Raw genomic sequence first — 21,558 nt, 5'->3', positions numbered from 1 at the left:
TAATCTGTTAGCTCACATTACTTGCTTCTACACATCTGTTTCTATGCAGTTTATTTTTCACTGTTTAACTTTGCCCTTTGCCATTTCAAATTTTAATAATGAAACAGGTATTATTTAGCCTAGGAAACGAACACCCAATTTGATAGACATCAACACTATTAGCAAATTAACCTGACTTAACACAGATAAACACAAGTTAAAAAAGTGTGTAGAAGCTTTACCTCTCTACATAATTCCTCTTAGTGCCCTTTGCTGAGTGATGCAGATGGTAAAAAAGGTTCCTAGTGCCTGTGGATGTAATGAAAAGATATTACTGCCAGAAAAACCTTATGCATCTAAAACTATAGAAATAAGCAATTAGGACTGGTAGATATTAATCTACATTTCTATTTATTCCTACAAAATAACACACTCTATGCTGGTGTCTATTTCAAACTATATGCAAGCAGCATCACTTAAGTGGTATCAAATTATTTCTTGGCTTCTTCTGATGTTTTACCACTTTGTAAATTATTCAGCCAGAAGTGTACTGTACATTTCCTTTCTGCCTGCTGGACAACTTTACTAGTTTGAAATTAGCCCTGTGTGACTGTCCTTTGGTACCAGTTCTCTTTCCCTTTTAATTTGTACCCAAGAAAACCTGGTGGTTTTTTCTTTTTCTTGTGTTAGAACAACCTCACAATCTGGTGTTCCATTCAAAGATGGTGTAAGGGACTGGTTTGGCAGCCTGGCACAGAAGCTTTCCTTGTACACTCTCTCTCCACTCACATTTGAGAGGATATATTGATCCATCCACTGGAAGGATGAGAAATATGGAATTCTGGGAAGTCAGATAATAGATAAAATATTATTTACTTCTAAAATTTTGTGGATGTCCTGTATTTACAGAATAATTTGTTGTCACAAGCCTAGAGACTGTTCTGGTTTAAGGCAAATTTGAGAGAAAACCTCCAAAGGGGCTCCTCTAGAAAAGCAGATTCAAGCAGCCTCTCCCCCAGCTGGTTCAGGAAAAGATTTCCTTAGAGAAAAGTGAAAAAATCTATTTATTTAACAGGCAAAGCATACACCAGCACAAAAAAATGAACAATATTGAACAATAAAACCTCCCACTGCCCCAAGGAGATGACAAACTCAGCAAGTTCCCTTCGTGGGCTGTAGCTCAGCTTGCTCAGTCTGTTATCAGTTGCTCCAGTGCTGGAATGCAGCATCCCAGACCCTGGGGGCCACAGGTGTGAGCTCCTGGTGCTCTTCTGGGTTTTTAGTCCAGAGCAGATTTGAACAGTTCCAAGAAAATGAAACATTGCAGTCCAGGGAAATTCACTGCCTCAGCTAGCTAAAAACTGACTAAAAGCACAGGAGAGCTCTCTCTCACTGTCTGTGCTGCAGACAGCACAGTCCAGGAGTAGGATGCAGGGGAGCAAGTGCAGCTCCTGATAACAAATTCTGAGCTGCTTCTCCCCCACTTTGCTCTCAGAACCAGTCTTAAGGGTGCAAAACTTATTTCTGGGCTAAACAGATGGATGGGGTACAAGCATCATAAAAGTCACCCCAGGACAAAATGTACACTTGTATTTTGCCTTTTTAGAAATTACCTAGGTAGATAGATTAATTAGTAGCTCACTACATAAACTCTAAACGGAGGGCGTGGTCCCAAGTAAGGGTCCCATGTTTGTAGAAGCTCTTTTAACTTAAATGTATTTGCTAAAAGACTAGAGGGGAACAGGAATTCCTGCTGGAAATTCAAGCCATGTACATTTCTCTGAGAATCCAACCAATTCTCTATTGTATAATCCAGTGATTTCAATTCCTTTTTTTGACCACTTTGCCAGCTTAATGGAGACAGCTCTGGTCTGAGCTACGGAATAAATGAGAGAGCCTTCAAACACCCCTGAGAACCTCTATTCCACCTCTGGCCTGCTTCCAGTACAGCAGTAATTGTACAATTATAGCAGCATTACATACAGAAAATTAACATGAGTTCTTAAGTCGTTCAACAATAGCTAAACATAATTATTTACACTGTAGTCACAGAATTTCTGAGAGGAAAAAAACGCTAGGCTTTTAGGGAAGGAAAATTGTAGCAATTACTGGCCTAGTAGTTGTTTTTAAAGTAATGTTGATGTATTTGAAAGGAAGAAATTTTTTTAAACTTCTTTAAAGAGCTTGCAACACAAGCTGTAATGCTGGAATCAGTCTGCACACACTCACTTCAGGAAGCAGAGGGAGCTGTGTGATGGCAATTACAGTTCTTACTGCCAGGGAGCCAGGTCACAATTAGCAATCTGGGACTTCACATCATAGCTTGCAAAAAGACAGGCCTCATATTCTTGGGAAGACAAAAGAAGATGCATCACGTTATACTATAAGATAATGCTGGTATTTAATTTATACCTACAGAATAATTACATCTACATTTGCTATGACTGAGTAAATATTAACAACTACTCACTGATATGGGGTATTTACGGCATGGAAATGAAACTTGGTTCTTTTGTTGTGGGAAAATCCCCCACACCTCTTCTTGAAAAATTGTAGACTAATAGAAGAGCCAAGATGTTCAAAACAGTATGAAGAAATACAGTACCCCTGAAACATAACTGAGTCAGGTACAAGTAATAGATTTCAAAGTGCAACCAAGATAAGTGAACACAGTGAATTATTGTAGCAGCACAACTTCTGGCAAATTTAAAACAATGACTTATTAAGAGTTGTGGTTATAACAAATTAGTAAAAATATTTTTTTTTTCACAAATAGGAAATCCTGCTGTAATCAAAGCAACTGTGGTTCTTTAGTTCAGCACTGTTAAACCCAGCATGTGGAGATTTCATCCTGCTGCCCAGTGAAGCTGTTCTCCTCAAAATAATCAAGAGCTGTGCTAGTGTGCTTAGTGATGGCCAGTGCTGTGAGTGTGGCAGGAGAGTGAATCACCTGAGAGAGACAGTCAATAAGGGCCCTGGCTTCAGAGGGTGCTCACAGCCAGAAAATGCAACAAGGAACCACAAAAAGCCTCAAACTAATGGAAATAAAGAATTTATCTAGTGAAAAGACTGGATGTATATCCACGAGAACAAATGTCAGTCTTACCCTGTGGGCAACCTTCCCAAAAGTAAAGGAAGAAGCTTAATTGAGATTAATGGCCTTTTTCTGAGGCCCTTGGGAAGTCCTAATAAGGCAATGTGTTAAACAGTGAATGTAATTTATAATACATGCAAACTTTAGAAAATATAAATAGCATTTGACACCGAATGAGAAATGTCTTATGCCTTTCTCACATTGCTTTTTAGAGACATTTTCGCCTGTTGGATTTAAAGTAGCATTCAAGTTTCTGTTTTTGGGAAGGCCAACATACCTGCTTTATGCACCAGCATAATTAAAATTGTTAATGATGTCACACCGAGTAGAACCAGCTTACACTGTGGTCACAGATGATAGACTTCTATAATCTAAGCTAAAATAATTGTACTTACATGTCTTGATTTTGCTTGTAGTGACATTTTTTCTTGGTTTTCTTGAATGTTAAACTTAGTTTTTTTTTTCATTTCCTATCATCTGCATTGATCTTACATATTTGTGCTCACACAGTTGTGACACAACACCTTTCCACAAAAAACAAGGCCATACATTTTTATACAGTAATTCCTGCATCAAACCAGCCATTCATAGATGCACCAGACTGGTATCCTGTTAAAAGGTACGTAATTTGAGAATTTCATATGATAGAGATTTAACCATTTATATAAATATCCACATTTTTAAGGGTAGGGGAAAATAATTGACTGTTTCCTTCACTGTATACTTGTTCAATATTATACTTCCACTGTCCTGAAAAATCCTACACAAAACAGTCATCATCGTGCAAAACTTAATTTTTTCTGATACACACTGAGAATGTAAGGCATGTACACATTCTTCTCATTTATACCAATGCATATAAATACACTCACAAATATACATCTCAAGTATACTTATCCAATCTGAAATAATTACATTCAGGTGCTGAACAGAGTACTTATACATAGCAGAAATAACTCAAGGTCTTCAGCTTTTTCTGTTATCATCATTACTAAACAAAGCTCCATTTTTCCACAGTAGGTAGATCAATTAAAGCAGACAACCAGAACTTTTCTCAGTCTTTACCAGGTCTAAATAAAATACCCTTCTTGTATCTTACCTTTTCTTTTAACCAAAATTTTAATTTTGCTTTGTCCAAAAGTCTGATTCTTTCAAATACTCAAAGGAAACAGAAATCCTTCTGTGTTTTGCAGCCATCCTTCCTTCCATCTTTTGCTTTCAGACAGTGCTTGCATCTTCTCATCTCCTCCTCACTTAGTTGCTGTTTGAGTGAACAGTGCTCCCAATTCATGTATCATCACCCTCAGCATAACTGTCATGACTTGCAAATTATAGAACACTGCAGAAGAAATCCAGGCAGGTGTAATTCTGTTGACCACAGAGAGCTGTGCTAACTACACACAGCCTTGTTGTGGTCCTAACACTTCACTGACCAGTCTGTGAGTAAGCTGAACATTCCTTAATACTCACACCATACAATCATCCTCCATAATTTTTAGTGCTTTACATGATGGCATTTGTATGCTACACTAATTGACTTATAAGTTTTTGCATATATTTTTCTCGTGACTAATTTGCTTCATGAAATATTTAACTTGGAAATAAAACTGTTCTTAAGAAATCTCATCCTACTTGAAGGATGTTCATCCTCCCCTAAAGCAATAAAAATAAAGTTTCCTATATACCGTTAAAATCAGTGACAGTTCTATAGATAATGCATAGAGCAGCAATTAATCAGAATTTATCTACACCATGAAAAAAAGAATTTTATACTTTAATTAATTCAAAATGTACTCTTATTTTTCAATCTCTTTGGTGTAAAAAAATAAAATTATTTAATCTCCTACAAGAGAACAGTGGGTTACCCCAAACGTGGTCTAGAATCCAAGATTTTAAAGCACTTTTTTCATATTACACACATTAGTAATGTCTCAACAATCCTGTCCAAACCGACCAAGGTTCTGTGCTTGTGGTTCTTCCTCGGTCTCTGTTGCTACAAGCTCACATTCAATCCACAATTAAAATTAAATAGTTGCCTTAATATTTGCCTTACTATTTTTAAGGCAAAGGATAATGTTGCATAGCTTTTGTCTCATATTCTTAAGAAACAAAATATCTCACAAAAATTATGAGACAAATTAGTAATTTTTAAGATAAACTTTTATTGAAAAATTAAAACTGCATTGCATAACTTCTTTATAACTTCAACATTTCTTAAACCACAAAACAGAGATTCTGTTTAAAAAATCTCTTCATATTTGTCACCATTCAAAAAACAGATTATGAGCTAACTTCATGATGATTTTAAAATTCTGGATTATTCCCAAGGCCCCTGCTTCTGGCTCTCTGCCATTAATGGTATAATCTATCTTTTCTAAAAATTACCTTTAACAACACAATCAGAATTTTTATCATTCAAAATCACCAGCTGCTCTTGATTTTTGTCCAGTGGTCAGTCTTTTCCAAATAAATTATATCAGTTCATAAGCACTGCAGCTACCTGTTCAGCTAAGATTTTGCCTATTGTTTAATTGATCTGAATTCACCCATGCAAAGTTACAGTGATTGTCCCTGTGATTTTAAAGGTAAAATTGCTAGCTCAGAGTGTATTTTAAACCTCAGAAAAACAAAGTTGCTCACCTGGAATTAAAATGCTTTACATTAGTCAATAATCCTGTATATCCATACATCCTAATCTCTCACAGTCAATAGTATATGGATTTAAAAGAAGGAAAGTTCCAGGTCAGCATTAATCTGAGAAGCTGTGGCATGTTATTCAGATGGAAATGACCTAATAAGAAAAGAGATGAGTTTTCTCAATAATGACTGTAACTGCTCTGTTAAAATCAGTTAACCAAGTCAGAAATTAATACGAGCACGACGCCTGTTAAACACAGTATATGTGATAGGAAAACACCCCAGAGTCTGATATTAGAATCAAAAGCTTTGCAAAAATCCAATTGTGGTCATCTGTGTCAAGACACAACACTGCAGAAAAGCAAGATAAATGCAGAGGGTAGGAAGATAAATCTAAGCCCTCTATCTTTAGAGACAACACCTATGCATTAACTGTCTTGCTTCCAAAGAAAGCAGGAGGAACTCCATTATTCCCACTTAACTGCAAACCATCAATGGCAATAGGAAGAACCTCTGATGCTTTTTCAAAACACAAAATACTCCATAAAAGGAAGAAGCAGACATTTTGGTGAGCAAAACATGATATGTGCACTGAGGAGCTCTAGATCTGTCTCTGACTCCATCCCAGAAGTGTCAGGGGCATGCTGTATAAATGCCATCAGCTGTACCACGGTCCTCCCTACAGCTTCATGGTCAGGATGAAGATGGTTCTCTTCACCTCGTTTATATGCTTCAAGGAGAATTAACATCTCAGATACATTAAACTACTATTAGAATATTGAGATGGTGATTTGGTTACACGAGGTTAAAATATTAAGGTTAGAGGACTGAGGGGAAGATAGAGCTTTAGTAATACTGTTATTGGCAAGGGAGGTGAAGGAAATCAGAAATTCCCACCTAAGAATTCATAATGGAATTCATAAGAACCATGGTGTTTGTGTGGAAGACATAAAATCCTCTAGTGAAACTAAGTCACCAGTTATATGTCTTTGGATTAATTATATTAGCTCTTATTGTTTCTCATGAACAAGAAGGACTGAAAGAATTTTTTCAATCTTCTGTAGCTGCCCTTTGAATAAAGTAAAACTGAGACCAGATTTCAGACAGAAGCCTGAAATAAAAATGTGACATTGTGCTTCTTCAAAACAAACTTCTCTCTGTACTCTAAGAACAGCTCTCAATGAGAGGTCCTCTAGTTTTGATGAATAGCTGGTATCTATAAAGAATGGCATTCAATATCATGGAAGTTAGTACTGAAGTCAATGTTTATGCCAACTACATCTGTACTGCAGGCCTCAGGTCATACAGCATGGATGTTTATATCAGGAAATGTCAAGTATTGAATACACAGTAATACAATAGTCTTGTAAATGAGGAAGATTGAGGTTTAAGATCAAGAAGGCATGAAACCAACTACACTGTCTTGAAAAAAACCTAATGAAAGAAATAGTGTATTGGTAAGATTACTAGGGGGTTTAATGATATGAAGTAACAATGCAGATCTATTTTGAGTCATACTCATAAGTCTAAAGGTCAGTGACAATTTTTATATTCAACTCAATTTGAAGAAAAGATGTTACAGAAGATTATGAAAGAGGAATAAGCAAGAGTCCTATGAAAAGCTGGAAAGGCTGTGCTGTAGGACACAGCATTTACCATAACTGCTTCTTCCTTCTCCCTGTGCTGACACAGCCACAAACATGAGACACCATCCTCAAAAGACAGCCAGTGGGACCTGCAGGATGGAAATCTCTCTTGCCTGTAGGTGTCCTTCCACAGGATTGACAGGGGCCAGAGAGACTGCAAAAACTGCATGGCATGACTGTATTTCACTGAAAGTTCCTAAAATAATTGAATTTTTTTACTGAGGTGGAGGGGAGGGAGAAAAAGCAATTAATTACTGCTTTGCAAAGAATCATGTATGAAAACACTTGAAATTAGCATATTCCATTTATCACCATGACACTAACTCAGTGAACAGAGGATTATTGAATCTCCATTTTGTTCCACTACTCTGTTTCCAGTATGGACTTTTCCACTCAGTAATATTGATTATCTAATGATTAAAATTGATCAAGCTGCAGATGAATCTGGTGTCTATACTTTGAAAAGACTAACCAGTTGAAATTATTGGGACAAGCTAGTTGTATTAAAAGATACTGAGATTACTTTTGGTTTTATTTATTTTATAAGCTCCAAACAGATAGTGAATTACATTTCACTAAAAGAATGATGCTGGTTAAAACTCCCACAGAATTTAGTTAAAATGGTCACAGAGGTCAGTTCTGAAATAAAACTCAAAAACAGGGGCCTTGGTTAGCAATCAATATTCACCAGAAAAGCATTCAGAACACTGAACAGTCTGACATTACAATAAATAAAATGGAAATTTCTAATAATTCTAATAGATTAAAGGGATCCCATAATTTCATAGTCTATACACAAGGTCAGAATTCCTTATCTTCAGTAAAATTATCTGTAAGTTATTACTTTAAGGGCACTAGGATTTAAACAAAAGTGTCAACTAATATTTTCATATTTGTTCTTTGGCTCACAAAGACACTAAAATACCATAAACATTATTTAGAACTTCAATAATATATAAATAGGTTACATTACAAACGGAAGAAAATACAAGACAACTCTTCAGCATGGTAAATCTCTGCATATAAATAAGCAAATATTTCAGATACCTACAATTAAACAGTTATCTTGCTGTAAAACTATTACATTAAATCCTTTTACACAAAGTAATTTAACAATAATATACACAATCTACACAAATTAACCTCTAAAAATACAGCAATAATATACCTGTTACAATGACTCTGCTACTGTGATCCCCTGATTTGACACTAAAGGGCAAGTACAACTATTTTACTCAAAGGTGCTCTTAGAGATTGCTGTTTTGTATGTGAGAAAAGCACCAACAATAAGATCTAATACTGTTATACATTTTCTTTAGCTCCTAAGAATCTACATTTTAGAAATGTTTCTATATGTCCATTTCTGTCTGGCAGAAAAACTTGTAGCACATTATCCACATCAAAGTTGTTGAAGGAAAACTTAATTTTCTTAAAGTGGAAAACATGCTGTGGCTTTGATCTAAGTTTATAACCACTTTATATATATATATATATGTATGTATATATATAATTATATATATTTATTTATACTGTACATATATACTGTCAGAGTTCTTAATTTGCTATTTTAATACCTATTAATTTTCTGCTGTCTACAATAAACAAGACCAATGTAAGAGTCAATAGTAATTCAACTTCAAGATAATACATTTTCCCTCAATAATATGATCTACCAATACATATATATTTCAGTAGCCTATAGTTGTTTAAGGATGTCTTAGGAGATTGCAACTTACAGAAAGAGAATTTCCTTTAAACATGTTCTGCAGAACCGGGTTTAAAAAATAGCCAGTGCTGGAAAACAGTGAATTCAAGAAATAAATCATTCAACCACTACAGCTCCTGCCCCAATCTCTCAATTTCCTCAATGAGGAAGTCAATGTCAGACTTAGTTGCTGCTGGGTTGGAGATGACCATTCGGAAGAAGTTGACTTTATCGCCCTGAGGCTGATAGCCAACCATGGTGGTACCTGACTCCATCATCAATGCCTTGATTTTTGGTGCCACCTTTATCATAAAAAAAAAAAAAAAGACAAAGAAAGAAGAAAAAATTATTCTTTCCTTGTATATCACAGCATTTCTTAATTCAGAAAACATAAATTGACAGGCATTTGTTTTAATAAGAATTGTCTGTAACAAGAAAAAGCTTGAAAAACTAAATATATAAGATTGGCTATTTAAACGAAAATTGACAACAATAATATCCATCTTTTTGATTTACAAATTAATAGTATCCTAGAGTATTCACTATGCAATAATTTTATATATTAAATATATATCTCATTTCTTTGTGCTGAAGATTTTTGTCATGATGAAACATTTTCTGCTTCTGTATGAATGTCCTCTCCAGACCTTTTTGAGGGTAGTGGATGTTTTCCATGAGAATATTATGTATTCTCAAAGCATTTTGTATGTGGGGACAACAATGGAAATTTTTCAACAAGATCTATGTCACAAAGAATATTTTTTGTTAGGATAAGCCATGGAAACCTTCCAATAGTTTTGCAGTACTGTGCATTTACCACAATCTCACTTCCTTGGTTTAATTTACAAGGAATAATGTTCTGACAGTCTTAATATTTGGTATTGACTAAGCCCAGTTTTTCCATCCAGACCTTCATTCTCCTGCTCTGCTCTCTGCCAGGCAAGGTCAGATGTCTGGCTCTTTTTCTGTTTTGTAGAATGCTTTATGATGTCCTCTAGCATTTAACAGGGTTAAATCAAATATTTCATCCCTCTTGCTGTTTCTTACTTCTTACCTCTATCTTCCTCTATTCTCTCTTTTTTTGGCAATTTCTTTATCAAACATGGGACTGGCTTGACCCAGGAATTTTACCCAAGAATTTCTATTCTCTTCCATTCTCTTTCCCCATTGTGATGCAGTCATTAAATCCTCTACAAAATCTCCCAAGTTTGCTCATTCTTCTCCCTTCCTTAACACACACACACACACGAAAGAGCAATTACTGTATTTGGCTTCCCTCAAGTCCTGCATAACATCATATCTTTTCTGGTGGTGCTTCTATGACACCTTCACTTTCCTCTACCACTTCAAATAAATGTATCCCAAAGTCCTCCAAAGGGTATTAATTTTCACTGAAATGCATTAACGCATTGGCATTTAAAATCAAAATAAGTACCTGAGAAGGAACTTACAGGTTTTCATGTCCTTTACCTGTCCAAGCATTTTCAAACAATTACCCTTCTGTTCCTCTTGTTGATAAGCTGTCCTATCCAAAGACCCTGATGTCTGTAGGCCTAGCTACTTTTTGAAGGCTTGTAACACTTGTGAGGACAGGATAACTGAATATGTTCTGAATCTGCTTCTATAGGGAAAACATTACTTGAGCATCAATATAAATAAAAGACAAAAATGAACAAATATCAAGGTCATAACAAGCAATGGAGAACTGATGTCTCAGAATTTAGAATTATCTTTTTACATTTGACCAAAAATACTTACCCTGTGTAATTTTTCTCTTCTCTCATCAGAGTCTGGCATGCCCCTGAGACTTGGAGGAATATACCAAAAACATACATTTGTATGCTCTGGCTGCAAAAAGAACCAAGCATATGCATCAATTAAAAAAATTATACAGATCAGTCCCACACTAAAGGCTAGTCAGTAGCATATTTTATCACAGACATGAAAGACAAAATACAGTATTAACTTTCCTAGTCCTTCATGTTAAACAGACAGAAATAGATTACAGTACTGCTGCTTGCCTCTGCCGCCTTAGACTCCCTATACATTGTCCCATTTGCAATATTTAGGTTGCTAATGAAGTGCAAATGCTTTTCACCCTTATGCAGTTCCATAAGTAACAGTTTTTCAGGATCACATCAAGGGCAACCCAATTTTGCTTTCCTTAGCAAAGAGGGAAATGAAATTTATACTATGATCCAAAGGTTTATGTACTGGCACTTGCAAAAGAATGTACAGTAAAAACAGCAGATTCTCAGTTGTGTACTAATGATCTCAGTATGAGTAGGTAGTATTAAGGTAATCTTCATGCCCTAAACTGAGGAGGCCTCTGCAGAAGAGGAGGAGATAAACCTGACATTTATAGTACAAAACCACATGTATTTGACAAAAAAATCTGCCCAGATCCCAATAGTCATGTAGTTCTTTAGAAAATCAGAGCAGTTATGCATAGTTGTCTTGAAGAACTGTGAGAAGCATGAAGACAGATTTGGCTCATACATATGTGAAAACAAACTTACCTGCCCTTCAAAAACCATCTCAAATTCTTCTCTGTTTTTGATTTTAGTGTAGAGATATTCTGCCAGCTCCAGGCATTTATTGATCTGATTTTCAAATCCTACTGTACCCTATTTTAATAAGAAAGTAGGTATTCGTTATATGGTCATTTTTTTTCCTGCTGTAAAGCAATCACCTTTTCAGATAGGTTTCACTCTTAAATATTTTCAGGCAGAACACATTTAGCAGTATTACTTCTTTTAACTTAAAAATAGTGTTAATCAATGGTAAAAAAGTGGCTAATGGTGGCCCAATTGTAAGTCACTATTTGGTTTGTCTCATTTTAAGACAATTTATTATGAAAATAACAAGGACTTTCACTATTTTTAGTAAATTATTTTAGGCCTTTTATATTTTTCGGGTTTCCAAAAATATTATGGATATTATGACCTGGCTTCACAGCTGCTGCTGAAAGACCAGAAACTTGGAATGGGAACCCAGTTGAAAGTGTAAGAATTAGACAGTAAAATATTACCTCTGAACAGTTTGTTAGAAATGTGCATTTAATCAGCAAGCAAAAGTCTGCAATATATTTACTAGAAGTCACTTGCCTACCCACTGATATCTTGTCAAGGTCATAATCCCAGAAAAAGTATATAAATACTGATAATAAATAGTTGGGGCTTTTTTTTAAGTACACTTTGTACATGAATGAAGAAGCAAGCATTTTCTCCCAAAGTAAAAATTGGTTTATGATTTTAGAGTTTATCATTAGATTTAATATCAGTTATATTTTTAAAATTAGACTCTGGACAGGTCACCCAACTGAATTCCCATTTTGCCAGCAGAAGATCAAGAATAACATTAATGAGATGACTGCAGATAAAGCAATAAAAATTGAATGTGTTTTCTTGACTACATGAGCCCTCATCTTGTGAGCATGCGAGCCTGGACAAAAGCCCATGCTTAAATTCAGCCATCCAGGCACACCACAGTAGTACCAGGTAATCATCTGTGGAATTGTCACTTGGGCAATGCTTCCTCAGAAAAAGGCTTTGTTTTAAGCTAAAAAGTTGCTTATAAAATCCATGCATTGAAATGTCATGTTCAAAGTTCCCTTGTAAGTCATCAAGGCTGCTCTGCTGTTACAAGTAATCTGTCACAAAACACGTATCCAAGTGTAGAACATCACAACAAGACATCATTTTGGTGCCCTGCACTCAGTGGCTTTTCTGCAGGACTCATCTAGTGACTTAAATCTTTCTTCTAATTGCCAGCTAAATTTACTGACAGCTAGCATTGTTCCACAATTCAGATAGTTCCTTTCTGAGTCAATACTTGGATATTTGTGTGTTTAGAGATGGTAATGACACAAGGATTTATGTTAAAATGAAGTATTCCATTACATGACACTTAGAAATTAAATAAGTGCATTTCTGGTTTTTGAGCTAAGCTTTTGTTATTTACCTTTGCTTTCCACATCAACCAGAATTTGAAAATGTCTACATGTCGACCACACTGTATTGCCTTATCTCCAGTGTCATAGGAGACGTCATACTGTTTGTCTGGCTGGAAGAGATAGCCTGCACACATTTGATTGCAGCCTTGAAGAATACCCTACAACAAAAAACATGTATGCTTATATGACTTACCTGGCATTTGTGCATGAGAGAATGTACACATTAATAATGTATAAAAATGTATTTCAAACGTGTACAGGAGGATTGTTCTTTGATGGGACATATTATAACATACTGACCTTGTTTTGCAAACCTGAGCCACAAAATTAATTTCATTAACCTAAGGTGGTTCTCTTAGAAGTCTCTGAGTAGCCATATGATTTTACACACACAAACAACCCGCTGAGAAAACATTCACAGATTAATTTGGATACTTAGTTTGTGATATTAGCTTTACCCACTTCAATTTATAAGGCTATGTTCTTTAAACTTAAATTTATGATTTGTTAAATTACACATGAGAATAAAGCTGTGGTCTCTCAGTGCAACAGATTGCTACACAAAAAGGAGTTTAAAAACTTAATTGAAGGTTTAAACTTTGTATGTTGTTCAGCTTTATGATACTTAACATTAGTGATAAGTATAAGCACAAATGACATAGACTGGACATTTTTTGCATATAAATAAATATGGTTCACAGAATAACAGAAATCTAGGGAATACTGGTAAAAACGTCTGGTGGAAACACCGAGCAGCAAATTCCTGTATGTTACACAGAGATCTTACATGTGACATTTCTAAAATGGTTTGCATTTCCTTTAGAGTTTATAACTGTTTTTTGCAAGAAACTTGAAGACACCAGTGTGTCTCATAAATACAAAAACATCTATCAAAGTTCTCATATAGAGAACAAAAACTCTAGCCAAAATCCTGCAATAGCTGGCACATGCATGCATGCCACTAAACAAAGGCTTGTGCTTCGCTCTGATAGATGTGTTTTATGAAGGGAAACTAATGCTGCGCTCCTCAGTTTAGAGATGGATTGGTTGGAAGAGCAATGGCAGACCTAGGGCTGCAACTTCCAACTCTCCATCCCAGTTCTATACACAGGGATTACTTCTTCAACTAAGTGCTTCTAGTAGCAATTGGCATACAAGAGGTTAGTAGACAACATCATTAGTCCTACCCACATATGATACCACACATGATATGATTTTCTTTTATTATCATTTAATAAAAATATGTATTTCTTAAAAGATACAAGACACAAGGTTTTCCTTTAATTGATGGCAACTAAGAATCTAGATGCCAGTCCTCAAAGAGTCATAATAAGACCAGCATGTTTTCTTTTCAACAGAACTGGGAAACTTCTAAACCACTATGTAAGGTAAAAACTTGCTTCTTACTTAAGCAGTTTAGACTGTGACCAAGTACTGAGACTGAGGCCCTATGTTCCATATATCATAGAAACAATGGGGCAGGTGCTCAGATGAAGTACGTTAGCATGTCTCTATTGTTGCTATCAGAATATGCAAAGATCCAACAGGTGAGGATCTGACCCATGCTGTCTACAACTTTAATTAAAAAAAGCCAAACCCCACAGGACAGATAAAACAACTTCCAAAATGCAGTGTAAATCCACACAATTATTCCTTCCAAAAGAAGTTTTGAAATTAAACAAATTTTGCAGTACCCTCTTTAAAAGTAGGGCTTGATATTTACTTTTGTTTTCTTTGTAATGTTTAATTATTAAATATAAGGCAGACCTTCTCCCGGACAAGAATGGCAGAACATTGTAACAACACTCCCATCATCTTGTGTGGATTCCAAGTGACTGAGTTGGCTCTGCAAAAAAATTACACATTCAGATAGGTCTGGTAAACAGAAACTTAATCTGAAGCAGTCACCTTTGTTTTCTGCTTTCAGCTGGAAATATATGGAGTTTTGACCATGATGATATCACTATGGGTATTATTGTTGTCTTAAGTGTCTTCTTTCCCAGCTATGCTGTCCAGGCAAGGAAATTTTTTTCATGCTAGCATTGCAATGTCAGACTTGTGATTATTTTATATTATTACTAATATCAGCTAATTAGTATCAGACTGATTAGCTGATACAGTAATATCATCCCCAGAAGAGTTCTCTTCTAGAAATAGCACTAATAAAAATAACAAAACCACTGTGATATGTTCTATCGATTCAAGGTACTGATGGGGAATGTGGGGATGTCAGACAATTAAGGGACTAATATGAATTGTGGGAGAATACAGTTCTTTACTGAACAGCTGCTGGAAAAATAGAAAGGAAATAAAAAGATGTTCTGCATGCTTCCCTGCTTTCCCAGTTAGAGCCACAGCCCTTGCTTGTCAAGCCCAGGGACTGTTAAAAGGCTCTAAAACTGTACATCTTATCCTACCATACTCTATGTAAAGCTTAACATTTCTTACATGTAAACACAATTCCATGCAAAAGATCACCTAATTTACATGTCAAACAGATGTTCTGTATTTTAACATACTATCCTCGACAGTTTAATGGTGACACTGAAATAAATGTGCCAACGTTGCACATCCATTGACCTTTTCACCCCAAGTAATTAATTACCAAGCGTCCCCTTGATTCACTGCATGTTCCAGAGAAGCAAAGTGCATAATTGTATTTCACAGACTGTGCATGTGTTTTCACAATGTGGTTGAAAGAAAACTAAAAGGTATTTCCTCCTCTTCTACACCCTGCTCTCAGAGGACACAGACACAACCACAGGTTCGCTGTTTTGAGCAACACAGTGATGTCTTCACCCCAGTCTGGGGAGCACTGATTTCTAGATACAATTCCAATCCCTGTGGGTGCTAGGTTAGACTGTAGCACCCTCAGCTGAAAGAACAGTTCAGCCTGTGCTGTACCTGGGGAGCTCACCATCCATCTAACATTGGCTGCTTATGCAGTGCAAACCAGCAGATAAATAGCTCAAACTTATCTTTTAGAAAAACTTCACTAATAGTTCAGATGAAGCAGTCAGGAAAAAGTAATTTACATAACAACTTATTTCCTTTTGAAAGCACCATGCCTTGAGTTTAGCACAATCATTTAACTTTCAGGGTTTCAAACAAAGACAATTTCAAGTCATTCCTCGCAAGGAGCATTAGGTTTATTTTAACATGAAGCTGTCACTCTCTCCTCAGTGCAGCCCCAGCCAGAGGCTGTCCTACCACAGGCAACCCCAGCTCTGTGCCATGGCAGCATGCCAGTCCTCCATGCCAGTGTGTCCAAGCAGGCCAAGAACAACCTGTGTTATCAACAGACCCCAGCTGGGCCCGTGACAGGCCATTACCCCGTACACGTGGGCCCCATCCCATGTTTGAAATCTGTATAGCTGACTGGGAAAGAAATAATTTCACGCTTCATGGCCTGCTGCTTTCTGTATTTGCTTAAAATTATGGCCTTAATTAGCACCTCAGGGTTGACCTCAGGTCAAAAGGGGTGTGCCAAACTCCTGCGACCAAACCTCTGTATCTTAAGAAAATTATTTTGCAATGATGACTTATGTCAACTCATGTTGCCATGAGTCACAAGTAAATTGGACTGGGCAAAGGTTGATAGGATTCTCCTGCTTCAGAGTACTCCACACCACATGCTGCTGCCCTTGTGACAGAAAGGTCCCCATGGTTTTGCTGCCAGTCCTTCCATACACTATCCTTGGTGTTGTACTTATTCTTCACTTACTGTATGAGGTGCCCAAACCTAGGATAGTTTGTTTTCCCTAAGGAAGAGCATTGCTCACTGTACTCATTTTACAATTTTACATGGTGCCCATACTCAGAATGGCCAACTCAAGGAAGCAATTTGGTGCTAATTTAAAAGTACATGGATAGAACTTGCTTCAAATATTTTTTTGCTTCCCTGAAGGCTAATACCTGCAATGATGGAAAAGATCTAAGGTTTGTGATTCTTCCTTGCTTTTCTGATTTTTCTCAGATGGGCACCATTTTATGGTAGAGTGCTTTCAGAGGAAATGTAGAGATCAACACACCCATGGGATTATAAATATAGCATCTTCTACAGACTTGTCATCATTGGATATGGCTACAACTGTGCCAAAGACCACGCCTGGAATGACTCCTGAGTCAACATTGTAAGAACCAGTGGGAGGGTCACATTCTCACTCTGCTGTCACTACCAACACAAATATTTTGCCTCTTTAAATTTGATTCAATCAAAGGCTGGCTTCTGGTCTCAGTGAGCATCTTGGCAAGCTGGGTTATGTAAATAGGGGTACACACATGCTCTTTTCTGCAGACTTCACTCTGACCTCAACAACAACTTCCTGCTTGATTCATGTAATCCCCACATGGCACCAGCATATGGGCCCCTGTGCCCTGAGACAGGTGACATCCTTTATGGCCTCTCTGTAAATGACCTCAGTCTTCTCCCTGGTACAGCAGAAGTGTAGCAGCTCTGTCTATCATAGTCCTTTCAAGCCTTAAAGGTACTGAAACTTGCTCCCGAAAATTGCTGCTAATTCAGTCTCTGACTCCTCTCATTGTTGTATAAACCCATATGTTTTTGTGTGTGTATGTATAAATAAAAGTGATATAAGACTAAGCATATGTATGTGTTCCATTTATAGAACACTCATGAACATACACTCTTCATTTTCCAGAAAACCTGCAAACATCTTTCAGGAGAGAACCTCTACAAATTCCCAGTGTGGGTATTCATGCTCAAACACCTTTCCTGGATCCCTCATTTATTACTGGTATTCTCAAAGCCCTACATTTCAGAGATTGTCTAGCTCTCACACTTCATTTTTTACTTCAAATACTTCTCCATCCATTCCCAGACTTATGATCCCTTCAAAGCTATGCATAGAACAATCTCCCTTCCTTTTTGCCAAGTAATATCCTTGTCTTCCTTCAAATCTGCGGAAAACGTATCTCTCACTCAATGGTACATCGCACATTTCTCCTGTAGTATTGTTTGCATCTCCCCAGTCGGAACCTTTCCCTTTTGCCTCGCCATTGTTTAATTTAGTGTTTGAACTCCTCACCGTAGCAAAGTAATAGTTTCACAAATTGTTGAAGTGTCATGTACCTTATGAAAGTACTTTAAGAACAGTGTTACAAAGAAGCACTGTGTAGTACCTTTCTATTCCGTTCAATTTGTGACGGTGCTTTCGGGACATTAAGAGTCCACCCCCCCAGGCAGCCTGCAAGAGACAGAAAAAAAGAGAAGACTAATTTTTTTGAAAAAGCTCAACAGATTTTAGTTTACTCAGGGTCGAGTAATAAATATTTCAATTCAAGGACAATATGTGTAAGCTAAGATCCTCTTTTGCCTGACTAGCACCATGTTTTTGTTACTTACATCTACATGGAGCCAGAGGTTGTATTTCTCACATATATCTGCAATCTCCTGTATTGGATCAAAGGCTCCATATACTGTTGTGCCTGCAGTTGCATTTACAAAAAGAGGAACATATCCCTACAAAAAAAAAAAAAAGAAAATAATTCTGAAAATATTATCTCATTTTGTAACCTAAAAACGTTTTTCTTCCCATGTGGAAAGCACAACATAAACAACAGTAGAAACAACTAATCATATACATGGTAAGAACAAACTGGTTTTTTCTTTATTTTCTTGAAACTTCACAAAATTAACTAGTTAGAAGATAAACAATATTATTTTGTCTAATCTCTTTCAGTGGGGCGATTCAAACAATGTAGTGGAAGATGAGCAATATTCAAGCAAATTTGGGACTTTTACAGCAATAAAAACAAAAATTAATTAAATACGATTTGTAAGTCATGATTTGAAGGCTTGAAATTGTTCCTTTAGTATTTATCTACTAATAAACAGAACAAAGCAGAACAAAGCAATCTAAAACAAAAGCAATAAATGAGAAACTATCCGATGAAAGAGAGACAATTTTGAATTAGATGAAATAAATGTGAACTGCTATTTCATAGAGTTCCCAAATGTAAAGAAGTTAAGAAATAAAAAAAATAAATAAATCTTGATCTCTCTTTGGTTTCATTAAAAATTCATGAGTTTTTTCCACTGCACTGCTTCAAGAAATAGCAATTAATACCTAAAATTTAATCTTACTGTCTATATTTAACAAATATATATGCTACCTACATGAAATCTATAGGATTTTTAAGGGCTCTGTAGAATCTTTTATGGGTTTGGGTAAACTTAAAAGTTTAAATAAAAGATTTTTATGTTTCCATATATTTCCAAACAGTCTTTTAGTTTTAAACAGAAAATGGAAACCTTACCAAGACATATGGATAATTCTGTAAACAAGACATGAATTAATAATTAAGCATATAAAAATACTGCTATTGTATTTATATCATTATAATGTTCTCTTTTATGTCAACACTCTGGCTTCGAAGGAAGAAGCAATTTTACTAAGCCAAGCATTTAAGCACTAATGTTTAAAAACACAAACCTTTTCTTTTGCTTCCAGAATTTTTGCCTCCAAATCAGCTGGTATTATTTTGCCTCTGTAATTATCACAGAAACAGGAAGACAAAAAAAGTTAAAGAATGTATATGTAAATAATAGCTGCAGTTGAAATAATTTAATAGGATTTTCTCAACAGGCCATTAGCAACTTGACACACTGTACTGAATCAGTCCTTAAACACAATAGAACAAATTTAACAGATGAACACATTTAATCTATCAAACCTTTAGTATTCATCCTACCTTTCATTGCATTTTATCAAAATAACATTGTCTGTTCCAAATCCAAGTGCAGCTCCAGCCTTCTTTATTGAGTAGTGACTCTGCAGCAAACGAACATGAAATGGAGTGGTTGTTTAATGGCAAAGCATTTTCACAACATGTCAGTAAACTAAGAATTAGCAGTGTGTTAAACTCACATGCTCTGAAGTAAAGAGAACCAGTTTAGGCACTGCAGCCATGCCTTTGGTTTTAACTTCAGGGAAATACTTGTAGCGTGCAGCCATTATGCTGTACATGTTGGAGATCGCGCCTCCTGTGAATGAACAAATAAATGAATAATAAAATAGTGATAATGAAAACAAAAAGCATATTATACCACAGACACTTGTGTCTCATTTGCATAATGCAGTGAAAGTGGCAGTGAACTATGAAAAAGCATTTCTCTGAAATGCACTGGCATCTGTCTAAATAGCACAGGACAGACTCTCGAGAAAACCAGAGTGATAATCAGAATTTCCTAAATGCCATCTCTTTCAATTGCTACCATTTTGTAACATATTCCTAAGAAGTTCAGCTTTTGTTGTGCTGCTTTTACATGAACTTCTTGTTAGCAAGAACAACAGGAACTTATTAACTTGTCTGAGATTGAAGAAATGTCACATATTGGGTGGATTTATCCCAGCTTACTGTAGGCGTAGAAGTAGATGCTTAAATGCAGATTTCTACAGATGAGCTACTTTGTCTAAACTCTCTCAGAGTCATTTATGGGAAAGAGGCACATCACAGGCTATGATTCACCTAATTTATTTTCATATATTTAATTTTGAAGAATTTGAATACAGGGAAAGCACCTATTTCTCTTGGTTTGCTGCTAAAAAGAGCCCTGAACCATTAGCTCAGTTCTTTGGTGCAGACCTCAAGCTTTAATAAGATCAATCTCACCCCTAAGCCTAGGATGGCTTCTTTCTCTGAAATTTTGTCATTGATGAGAACACAGAAAGATCTGCATTTTTCTAGCAGACAGGACTGGAGTGTGCACTTTATGTGGGCTGTTCCAAAAGGAGGTGGTTTTGTCCTTTATGCTCTGTGACAGGATGATGTTCCCTCATGCCAAACCCAGAAAAATCCTGCTGGGCACCCACATTGTCCACACGTTGGCCCAGGACCTCCACACGTTTCAGCACCAGTCCTTTCTGTCACTGCCCACTGCCGTTATGTTCCTTGCATGGGAGGACACATTGTCTTGCTCTTTATTCTGGAGTCATACTTGTGAATCCAATCAGATTATATCCCAGATAACGAGTCCCAGAAAGCGACAGACAAAAATCACCTGACTGTGAGTCCAAATCCTCGCTGACCACCAAAGAAAGCAGCACCAAAGAAAGCATGATTTTTGAGAACTTCTAGTCAAAAGGAGCTGTGGTTGCTCAGCACTGCCAGAAGCTCATAAAAGGGGTGTTTAAATGCCTAACTGTGTATTGTAGTCAAGTTTTAAATGCCACAGTACATAGCCATACACAGAGATAATTTTTTGCCCCAACTATTCTGTGGGATGTTTAAACAAAGCATTCCTACTTCTAAATATCTGACACATTGCTTTGTGTTGGAGATATTGTGACTATTCAGACACAGCCTATGTTTATTTTAACTTTTGAAGTTTTAATCAAACCACTAGAACAGAGAAGAAAACTCACCAGGTGAGAATATTCCATCACCATCTTTGTTTGACCATCCAATAATCTCCCTCATCTTTCGAAGTGTTATTTGTTCCATGAGGACAAAAACAGGAGCAATTTCATAGGTAAACCTGCACAGATAAAACAAAAATACCAAATAAGCACAATACAGA

At 36.3% G+C, this 21,558-nt stretch overlaps 1 protein-coding gene across 1 annotated transcript in view; it reads right to left on the bottom strand.

Moving 5' to 3' along the window:
- Positions 1-8,930: 8,930 nt before the first annotated feature.
- GAD1 (glutamate decarboxylase 1) overlaps positions 8,931-21,558 on the bottom strand; it is a 28,137-nt gene continuing 15,509 nt past the window's right edge. Inside the window, exons 6-16 of the mRNA XM_041473055.1 lie at positions 21,404-21,516; positions 19,907-20,022; positions 19,731-19,810; positions 19,472-19,526; positions 18,382-18,498; positions 18,159-18,223; positions 14,784-14,862; positions 13,025-13,174; positions 11,581-11,688; positions 10,820-10,909; positions 8,931-9,363 (exon numbers count right to left, since the gene is read on the bottom strand). Of these exons, the coding sequence (XP_041328989.1) occupies positions 9,190-9,363; positions 10,820-10,909; positions 11,581-11,688; positions 13,025-13,174; positions 14,784-14,862; positions 18,159-18,223; positions 18,382-18,498; positions 19,472-19,526; positions 19,731-19,810; positions 19,907-20,022; positions 21,404-21,516 (1,147 nt within the window). The 3' untranslated portion in view covers positions 8,931-9,189. The remainder of the gene's footprint in view (positions 9,364-10,819; positions 10,910-11,580; positions 11,689-13,024; positions 13,175-14,783; positions 14,863-18,158; positions 18,224-18,381; positions 18,499-19,471; positions 19,527-19,730; positions 19,811-19,906; positions 20,023-21,403; positions 21,517-21,558) is intronic.

Source organism: Pyrgilauda ruficollis, unplaced genomic scaffold (assembly GCF_017590135.1).
Source record: "Pyrgilauda ruficollis isolate IOZ18807 unplaced genomic scaffold, ASM1759013v1 scaffold3, whole genome shotgun sequence".
Classification (NCBI taxonomy): Eukaryota; Metazoa; Chordata; class Aves; order Passeriformes; family Passeridae; genus Pyrgilauda; species Pyrgilauda ruficollis.
The sequence above is the reverse complement of the archived record's forward strand: the minus strand, read 5'-3'. Positions and strand labels throughout refer to the sequence as shown.